This window comes from Chenopodium quinoa, unplaced genomic scaffold (genome assembly GCF_001683475.1).
Source record: "Chenopodium quinoa cultivar QQ74 unplaced genomic scaffold, ASM168347v1, whole genome shotgun sequence".
Taxonomy (NCBI): Eukaryota; Viridiplantae; Streptophyta; class Magnoliopsida; order Caryophyllales; family Amaranthaceae; genus Chenopodium; species Chenopodium quinoa.
The window spans coordinates 498,192-508,854 of NW_018742487.1; the positions used below are offsets into that span (position 1 = coordinate 498,192).

General features: G+C 34.3%; 1 protein-coding gene across 2 annotated transcripts; it reads left to right on the forward strand.

The window, feature by feature from the left end:
* Nucleotides 1–208: 208 nt before the first annotated feature.
* On the forward strand, nucleotides 209–6,880 carry LOC110719804 (glycogen synthase kinase-3 homolog MsK-3-like). 2 transcript variants are annotated; one of them, XR_002511169.1, is made up of 7 exons: nucleotides 226–250; nucleotides 641–697; nucleotides 819–959; nucleotides 1,053–1,102; nucleotides 4,280–4,339; nucleotides 5,663–5,809; nucleotides 6,695–6,880. XR_002511169.1 is itself a non-coding variant. In XM_021898788.1 (6 exons), exons 1-6 carry the CDS (start codon nucleotides 248–250, stop codon nucleotides 6,741–6,743), a joined length of 360 nt encoding a protein of 119 aa, XP_021754480.1. In that variant the 5' UTR covers nucleotides 209–247; the 3' UTR covers nucleotides 6,744–6,874. The 2 variants fall into 2 exon arrangements, 1 of the variants encoding a protein (XP_021754480.1); XM_021898788.1 differs by lacking the exon at nucleotides 5,663–5,809 and having other exon boundaries at nucleotides 209–250; nucleotides 6,695–6,874.
* Nucleotides 6,881–10,663: the final 3,783 nt, after the last annotated feature.

Sequence of the window (10,663 nt, forward strand, 5' to 3'; positions counted from 1 at the left end):
ATTTAAGGGAATTTTATTTGAATTGCTTCTTGCAAGCCTGCTGGGAATTAAGCTCCATATCATTTCATATCTCCCCTCTACACAAAAGCCTTAAAGCCTTAATATGTTGAAGTGAGAAAGTTGTTGAAGTGACAAGGCTTTAATGGACTAATAGGTTCATGGGCAAGGTGGTAATTTGAGGTTGAGCCTTTGGGTAGCATGGCTCAGAGATTGGTGGGCTATACAGAGGCAGCAGTGAAAGAAGGAAATGGTAAGGATTGTTGAGTACGAACATTGTGGTTGATGGCTGTACCCAGGAAGATGTTAAATGGAGATAGATTGTTACCCTTACCAGTATTAGAGCTGTGATGCTATCTTTGTCAATGGCGAACCCAGCTTTCTTTTCTTTCTGGACATCAAGTAAAACATCTATAAAGTCCTTAGCCATCTCATCATTTTTGCTCTCTTCACCCTTTCTGCTGTGTCCTTGACCATCCTGGTGTTGGTGCTCTTTAACAACCTGCTCAAGAAAGTTATCAAACTCTTTAACAACTTTAGTTGTGGTAGAACATGGGATTGTGCATCGAAGCTTTAGATTTAATTTGCTGTAGAAATCAATTTTTTCAATTGTTAATCTCATATCATCTTTTTATTGATTCAGGTCAATCCGCATACACACCAATTAAAGATTTGCGACTTTGGAAGTCCTAAAGTCTTGGTTCGTCCTCGTTTTCCTGTTCTAACATCTTGTGTTGTTAGTTGACTCTGTCAGCTTCATTGCTGTTGATATTATCTTTTCTTTATTGGCTGTAACACCATATTTTTAATTTTAATGGCAGGTGAAAGGAGAGCCAAATATATCTTATATATGCTCCAGATACTATCGTGCACCAGAACTGATATTTGGAGCAACTGAGTACACAACAGCAATTGACATTTGGTCTGCTGGCTGTGTTCTTGCTGAGCTGCTGCTTGGACAAGTATGTTTTTTACTTTAATGGTTTTAGTTGAGTTCGCGAGACTATGTTGATTCATACATCATAACCGTGGTCTATGTATGCTTGCTTTTGCAGCCTTTATTCCCTGGTGAGAGTGGAGTTGATCAGCTTGTGGAGATATTAAGGTGATTGCCATAATCCTCAATCTTCTGTGATGAGTTTCCTTGATTCTTTATGTAAAAATGTTTGAATTTTTTTGATGTGATTGCCATCAAAATGCTCACCAATTAAGTAGGATTTCAGGCATTGCATATTGGATGGTTGTGGCTTGAATTTGCTTGCTAATAAGAGTAAATACAGAAAGATACTGGCATTTTTATTCACTTGTGACTCTAAAACTTGCGTAATGATATATGCAATAGTAGGTTACATTGATACTGTCTCAAATTCAATTAGCAAGGTAGTAATAATGATTCCTTAAATTTAGTCGGCACTCCCACTTTTAGATGAGAAATTTTTCAAAGATTATACAAGATATAAGAACTCCCGCAAAACTTTTAGCACTGAAAACAAATCCCAGGATTCTTTTTAAACAGGATAAGCCAATTTACCCTCAATTTTTTCAGATCGAGGACTCAGACAGTATGCTGATGTTTATTTACAATTAATGTAATTGCCAGTTCAGTCCATTTTAAGGCTATATAAGCCAATAAAAGGTGTGACTGCAGGCATATGAATGAATTACAAAGCTCATTAATGCTCCAAATTCTCCTATTAAGTTTACTTAATTAAGTTAAACCTCGAGATTTCCCTACTTTTATTACTGGATTATTTCCTGAATTAGCTTTGCTTGATCTACATTTGCATCCCAGGAATCAGGTAAACTACTTCGAGTTATAACATCGTTCCTCACAATTTTCTATTTCTAATCTTTTAAGCATCGTTGACCTTCACAGGATCTCATTGCATTTGTAAGAGTCATCCATACACCAGCAGACAACACATAGTTCATTTAGAAGGGAAAATAAGTAACAAGTTGGTAATATAAAGCTCACAAAAAAAAAAATAAAAGGATATACTTGATAGCATCAAAATCCAATATGCAGACCATTTTAATTTTATAGTAAGGAAGAGAGAGCAAAAAGTTTTTCAATTTTTAATTTTCAATTTTTTTGGGAGAAGAAAAGAGAAAGAGGACAAAACCAAGAGCACAAAGTGTCAGCTAAACAGAAACCAGCATTATAAATTAACCCAGTTTCTTTGAACCTCTCCAACCGAGTAACACTTTCTGTTGGAACAACAAGTGTGTAGTGTGTGAATTTTGTGAAAAAACTCAAAGTCCCACATTGGTGGGAAATGAGAGTTTTACTCTCTTTATAATATAGAGAGTGGGCTAAAGGGGTGTGGCCCTTGGGCTACCCACATTTTGTGGAGAGGGAGGACCTATATGGTAAACCATCTATCACACACGAGCGCCGAGCCGGGCTGGGTCGGGTCGGGTTTATTAAATAAACTTATTTTTTGGACAAGGCTAATTGCGTGATTAGTTCCTTGATTTTTGCTAAACGTTTTTGACTGATTACATTTGACCGTTTTTCAAAACTGATTAATGGAGCGTTAATCATGCAAACGTTTTCACTGATTTTTTGCTAAACGTTTTGCCACGCATTAATCTTCTGTAACCGTTTTGAACGTTCAACTTATGACCGTTTTAATTGCGTGATTAGTGCCTAATTAAACAGCAGCAGTTACGTTGCAATTTTTCCTATAAAAGGCGTGTTGATTTCCTGTTTTATATACACAAAAAATACAGAAAGCAATCTTCTTCTCCTCTCTATTTTTCCTCACAAAAACAAAACCCTCGAGCAGTTTCATTTCTTTTTTGGTGTTTAGTTGCCCGGTGGTTTTGTGCAGTTCCACCGGTATAATTACAATAGAGGAAGGCTGTTTTATCCTGGGGAACATCCGGTTGTTGTACGAGCTGCTTGCACAAATTAAAGGGCAGTACCGTGAATGTTCTAAAGAGAGCGACATAGTCCGCGACTCAGTCTATTTCCCGGTAACTTTGTTCTGTTTTTATTGTTTACAGCAGTTCGGTTACTAACACTTTCAAACCCCAGCTACCTAGCCCAAAACGTAGCTATAAGTAACTTTGTCCCCCAACAACCGAGAAGACAAAATAACTTATGAAAAGACCTTCAAATCCAATCCAGTCACACACAACACATGATTGCCATAAAAGTGTTGTACCAGTGTGCCCACAACTACTGCTCCTTGCCTTAGTCAAACCCCAAAAAACTGATTTGCATCTAATCCACAACCTTTACTAGCTGAACTTTACAATTTTAGTCTTAGTCTGTATAAATTAACAAGTATTAAAAATATAGAAGTCCAAACACTGCTCAATATAATTCTAACATTTCACAATTTGGAGACTGCAAAATCAGAAAACATCTAGAGATTTCAACATGTAACAAGAAAGCGTGTGGAAGTAAACACAATAAAGACAAATGAAAACCTACGCATTTTGCTGAAATTGGGCATGGAGTAAATGAAATTCAGAAGCTTATTGCTGAAATTTGTCTTAGTCTTTGCTCCCGGCTCTGGGGTTTTAACAAACCAATGTCTTGTTTTTCATCTTAGTTGTACCAGTCTCAAGACTTTTGCAATATTCCCCGAACCTTCGATGCACAGCTGTGAGTATCCAAGTTCTACGTCTTCATCTATACAGAGTCATATAATAGGGTTGAACTAAAAAAGTAAATAAGTTACAGAATCCAAATGATGCAGCAAGAAAGACTTCTCGGCTCAGGAAAACTAATGTCAACTAAAAGCATCTAAATTTGTGAAGCTAACAGAAAATTTCCAGTAGCCAACATACTACGTAGCAACAATAATACTGATTTTAGGTCTTAGCAATTCTAACATATTTAGAACATACTAATCATATTCCAAGTTTCCAAGTGTTTCGGCTTTAAAATCTCAGTTCTAGGTCTTAGCTAATTATATTGCTTTCATCATTCCGCAAGAGCACAAGCAATTGAAGGGATGTGTAATACTAACATACTAACATACTAACATAAAAATTTGAACTTAGTTTCATAATCCTCAACCCTAACATTCTTCTCCATCTATGAACCATTATAAGCGCCCTAGGGCTGTGCCAAAAAGACGTATGTAATCTGATGTTCTTTCACACTAAATGCAGAAAGCAAGCTTAGCTTGACAGTGCTTCCTCAAAAATTTAAAAAAACTAGTGATTAGCAATTGTTAGTTTGGTTAATGATGCGTTATTATTTAGCAATGTATGTAGGTATTAATTACTTACTAACTTTTGTTTTTTCTTTTTAATTTTTTTATAGATTCATATGTGAATTGAAGCACAAGTTTAGCTTGAAGACTACAAATTTAGCTCAATTGTGGTATGAATTAAAAACTTAGTCTATGTTTCTTTTTCTTGATTCATGATGAAAGTTTTCTCATGCCATTACAACTTGTGTATTGTTTAATGACAAATTAATACAAAATTATATAAATGCTTGCATCATCATATGCCTAGATACCCATTCAAGGCTTTCTCATTAGGAGAAAGTCTTGAATAGTCCCCGGTTGGGACTGTTCTTGAACGTTTACTCTCACTTAGGTGGTGAATGTATGTCTTCTTTTTTCGATTTTAAGGAACATCTTGGCTTAGCATTTCCTCGATCACCATGTTCTCTGGGTACATATGTGGGTAAGTTATTACCTACATCGTGTACTTGGAGAACTATGGGAAAATGCTGCCGGATTTTCCTTAAAATTGGAAAGTCGACATACATTCACTAGTGAGAGTAAACGTTCAAGGATGGGTTAGGTTGGAGCGATAAGGACCCTTTGGAAGCATATATGCTTTATTGTATCTATATGAATGTTATATGCATGGTGTGTGTTTGAATTTGATTTACATATATAATAGATGTAGCAATTATACATTATTCGTAATATGTTGCCATGTTTAGTGGCAATTTACTTAATGGAGAAGGATCGTGGCTGGATGTATGGTAGACGTGATACATTAGAATTCTTTGATGGGGTTCAAGAGTTTTGTGAGAGGGCTTCATCTTATCAGCGCATAATGGGTTTCGATAGCCTCTATTGTCCTTGTGTTGATTGTAATTATGTGAAGGTGGTTAATAGTGTTGATATCATTAGAGATCATGTAGTTTGTCGTGGGTTTAGGCTTAAATACCATGTGTGGATTTGGCACGGTGAAGAAGGAGAGTACATTGGGGATGTTATTGGGAATGATGTGTATGATGATAGAAGCAATGATATTCGTGTGGACGAGGAATACAAGAATGATGAATTTATTGTTGATAATGGTGATGAGGATGGATTTGATGATGATCAGGTGGATGAGGTGGAGGATGAAGGGGTGAATGAAATGATGCGTGGTGTTGAAGGTGACGTGTTTGAGTCGTTATCGGAGGCTTCTAAAAAGCCTTTGTATCCTGGGTGCAAAAAATACTCCAAACTATCAGCTGTGCTAACACTGTTTAACATTAAGTTGAAGCATGGGTGGATGGACAACAGTTTTACGTCTTTGTTGACCGTGTTAACTGAGATGTTGCCTGACGGGAATGAAATTCCTAAGTCATACTATTATGCAAAGAAGCTCATGTGTCCATTTGGTTTGGAGTATAAGAAAATACATGCATGTCCTAATGATTGTATTCTTTATCGAAATGAATATGAACAATTGGAAGAGTGTCCACGATGCAAGAAGTCGCGCTACAAGCGCATGAGTTGCAATGCTAGTACGAAGGGATTGCGGAGTTGATTGCGGACTATACGTGATGAGATTCATGTTGGACATAATGAGTCATTGTACAGACTTACATCAGCTTGATGAGGTATGCCATTGACTTAGTTAATTTGCTTTTGTGGTGTTTTGTACTATTTTAAGAGGAATAATGAGCTAATTTGATTAAAAATATAGAAGATAGGCATACAAGTAGTGATATAGGCCTTATTCGGGCCATTGCGTCCAAAAATCATTCAAATGCTCTTTTAATGTGATTTCAAGGCTTAGCTGCCTCTAACTAGGTAATAATGACATGTTAAGAGGAAGAATGAGATAATTTGATTAAAAATATAGAAGATAGGCATACAAGTAGTGATATAGGCCTTATTCGGGCCATTTAGGTTGAAATGCGTCTTAAAACACTTGACTTGTTCTTTTAATGTGATTTCAAGCCTTAGCTGCCTCTAACTAGGTAATAATGACATGTTAAGAGGAAGAATGAGCTAATTTGATTAAAAATATAGAAGATAGGCATACAAGTAGTGATATAGGCCTTATTCGGGCCATTTAGGTTGAAAATGCGTCTTAAAACACTTGACTTGTTCTTTTAATGTGATTTCAAGCCTTAGCTGCCTCTAACTAGGTAATAATGACATGTTAAGAGGAAGAATGAGCTAATTTGATTAAAAATATAGAAGATTGGCATACAAGTAGTGATATAGGCCTTATTTCGACCATTTAGGTTGAAAATGCGTCTTAAAACACTTGACTTGTTCTTTTAATGTGATTTCAAGCCTTAGCTGCCTCTAAATAGGTAATATTGACATTTTATGAGGAAGAATGAGTTGATTTGGTAATAAATGTAGAAAATAGGTGAAGTAGTAGTCATATAGGCCTATGTATTAAATTTTTGCCTAACTTAAATTGTAAATGTATTTTTACATACATAACCTAAGTAATTAATTCTAGCTAACATCATTTTTGTTTAACCAAGTTTTGCAAGGTACAAAAGGAGGTCCATTGACGAGCAAAGAGCTGAATGAAGTTCGAGACATGTTAGCGTCTTTCATCACATATAATTTAATTTGAACTTGTTAACTTATACATTAGTTATTAGTATAGTTTGTAAATATAACACCTTTTAATTAATGAGTTGTAGAAGCTATATGACATTTCATTGTATCGCATTTTACGGTTATTAATTAATATTTATGTATTGTTGTTATTATTTCAATGTAAAAATTATTATATTATTAGTATTTTTAATAATAATAATAATAATACGGGTAATAATTATTATTATTATTATTACTGTTATTATAATATATTTTAATGGCAGAATTAATACAGGATGCGCAGGTTTTTAATTATATAAAAAAAAAATTAAAAAAAAAAACAGGTTTTAGCACCGGTTTTTTTAATCAACCGGTGCCCAAAAAATAACTTTTCGCACCGGTTTAGGTGAGAACCGGTGGCAAAACTATCAAAATTATGTTATATTTGAGCACTTTTGCCACCGGTTCACTTGAAAACCGGTGCCCCATATATAACATAATTTTGATGTTTTGCCACCGGTTCTCTCCTAAACCGGTGCGAAAAGTTATTTTTGCCACCGGTTTAAAACCGGTGGGAAATCATTGAGGATTTCGCACCCCCCAAATCAAGAACGGTTCAAAACCGGTGGGGAATGTGTGGTTTGAACCGGTGGGGATTGGGGTTTTTCGCCTAGTGATCCGTCTCATTGTATATTTTATCAATATCAAGTTTTATAATTTTTACGCGTATGAAAATATAATTATTTACGCTTTAAGACGCGTTTTAGAGACTGTGAAAAATCAAATGGGGCAAAAAAAAAATAGGGACATAGAAAGTAATTATTTGGCCTGAAATAAAAAAGATATAGGTTAAATTTATTTATTTGTACATCAATCGATCATGTTTATTTAAACTTTTGAGATCAATCACATACTCGTAACATCAATAGATCATGTTTATTTGTACTCCGTACTAGCTACGTACTCAATACAAAGTTAAATGTATTAGCCCACGCTTTAAGACGCGTTTTAAAGATTGTGAAAAATCAAACACGGCAAAAAAAATAGAGACGTAGAAAGTAATAATTTGGCCTGAAATAAAAAAGATATAGGTTAAATTTATTTATTGTACATCAATCGATCATGTTTATTTAAACTTTTGAGATCAATCACATACTCGTAACATCAATCGATCATGTTTATTTGTACTCCATACTAGCTACTCAATACAAAGTTAAATATATTAGCCCACGTCTGTATAATAATGACCACAAAAATTATTATTATTACAGAATAACATAGCTTTTAAATTTAAATTACAAACTAATCAATTTATTTATGTTTTAAAATATCTCATAATTAAGGATAAATCAACTAACACAATCTTATTTTTACAACATTTAAACGAGGAGCTTACGCTAACCTTACCCTATTCCTATTTTTCTATGTAAGTAAGCTAGAGATGGCAATGGATCGGATTCGGAACGGGTGGAGCTTCACCCGCATCCGTCCATCATTTCAATCTCATCATCCACATCCATCCATCACCCGCTTCACCGATCATCCGTATCCGTCCACCCATCATCCGCGGATGAAACGGGTGGATCGGGTGACTAATGGATGAACGTTTTATGAAAAAAAATTCACATAAAATATAATTTATGGTTATCTCTACCGTAAGTAATTATTATTTTTTTAAATAAAAAGGAAACACTACTACATATTCTTTGAAAAAAATTAATTTGCAACAAACAAAGTATTTTTATTGTATATTTTAATTTTTTTAATTAAAATTATTAGATTAAAAATTTTTGTATATGTTAAACGGATGGGTGGATGGTTAGCGGGTGAAAAAATCATCATCCACATCCGATCCGATCCATCATCCACTTCATCCATCACCCGCTTTTCATTCATTTATTTCAGATTTTTGGCTATTTATTTTAAGCAAATGGATCACTTTAACGGATATCCATCTAATATTGTCATCCCTAAAGTAAGCGTCCTCTCCTCTTTAAAGCCAAATCTAAATTGCTTTTAAACGATGCTTTTCAATCAATTTTTTTTTTTAAAAAAAATCTCAAATGTTTTTACCGATCTTTCCCATAATAATAATGACGACATTTAGGCGTCCACGAATTCGTTGCTCCCACCAACAATTTCGTGATCCTGTAAAAATTGAATGCAAATTGAAGCTCCTAGAGTTTGAAAGATTGGTTACTTATCAAGTCGACGAAGTCGGCCAACTCTCCGTCGTACCAATCACACCATACCGTCCCAGGCCACCGGCAATAGCACCGTACTGGATCCCTTTAACCCCTTTTGTGCTCGTTGCCACTCTGATAATGTCAACTTAATTAAATCTTTGCGTCACACTGATGAATGCTGTAATAATTATTTGCAAGATATTAAAGATTATGTTGGTAATAAACTAAGTCTCTCCAAAGAATTTGATTATAATCGGGATTATCGGTATGTATGGGATATACCTGCCTATACTGATCGTGTTTGCGAAGATGATGAGGAATTAAGGGCGTGGGTGGAGTTAGAGTCGTTCGAGGATGAGGAGATGAAGCCTACTCCGGCAAGCAAGGTGTCAATCGAGGCTTTAACAAGGTCGAGCATCAAGAATTGCGAGAGTACTAAATTTACTACATGTCTTGAACAACTTTATGATAACAAGAAAGAGGGAGCATTGAAGGTTACAATGCCGTGTGAACACGAATTTCACGAGGGTTGTATTGTTGAGTGGCATCACACTAGTCATTTTTGCCCTCTTTGCCGTTTTGAATTACCAACGCAAGTTAGTTGTTGACGATGCAAAAAAAATTACTCGTGTTAATGTATTATATTAGTTATAAACTTAAAGTCTATTACTTTTCTTTTTAATGTTGTTTTTAGGGGAGAAAATTAAATGTTTGTCATTACTTTTCTCAAAGGTTGAATGGTAATTAAAATTTGTTATTTATGTATATGAAACGACGAGATTGATCTCGCTCAAAAGTTTGTCCTATGTTAGCGTTGTACTATTTCTTTTTAATCAGTTATTTTAATTTTAATTAACTATTTTCATATTGACCTGCATGTCTTGTTATTTTAAATACTTCGATGTTTGACAATTTATTCTTCCGATATATATTCTGATTAATTTCCACGCAACTCTTGATTTTGGTCTATCCTTTACAAAATTGATCTTAATTCGAGTAAATTCGGATTGTAAAAATATAAATCGGCAAACATTTGTCAATTTTGTAGGTATATAAATCATGTGTTTTTTTATTTCTGTTTAATGCTTATATACTACCTCCATTAATTATTATGTCAAACTTTGGGTATTATTAATGATATATAAATAAATTACACATTGTACATAATTAATAAAGGTAGTAAATACTTAGTACTCTGTATAATCTTAATCAAGTTTGGTTTTTAAAGGAGTGTAATTAAGTTGCACAAACTAGCCAGCTAGCTAATTAATCTATAATTTATAATATTATTAAAACTTAAAGGGACAACATGGAATCGCCATGTGTCACCTTTCCCTCAAAATGACTAGGCGCCACATGTGTATTATGTGTCATCCCATGTGTCCCATCTTTTCCTCAATATGAAATGGTCCCATCGCCTTATTTCCATTTAATTGTTTTGCTTGATTTACTCTTAATAATAATCATCAATCTTCAATTGGATGTTCGGAGCAAAAATTAATTAGTGCCTACTTAATTTGGTAACTGATATGCTTATTTCAATTTTCCACTAATTTAATAGCTTTATTGTTTAAATTTATTTCCATTTAATTTAATTGTTTTGTTTGTTATACTCTTTGTAATAATTATCAATCTTCAATTGGCAACTGATGAGCTTATTCCAATTTTCGGCTAATTTGGTGGTTTTATTGAATGATTGAACTAAATGTCAATGCTCATTTG

Coding starts and splice junctions, on each gene's coding strand:
- LOC110719804 (XM_021898788.1), top strand. Junction 698..818: donor TTGGAAGTCCTAAAGTCTTG/GTTCGTCCTCGT, acceptor TTTTAATGGCAG/GTGAAAGGAGAGCCAAATAT. Junction 1,103..4,279: donor CAGCTTGTGGAGATATTAAG/GTGATTGCCATA, acceptor ATTTTTTTATAG/ATTCATATGTGAATTGAAGC.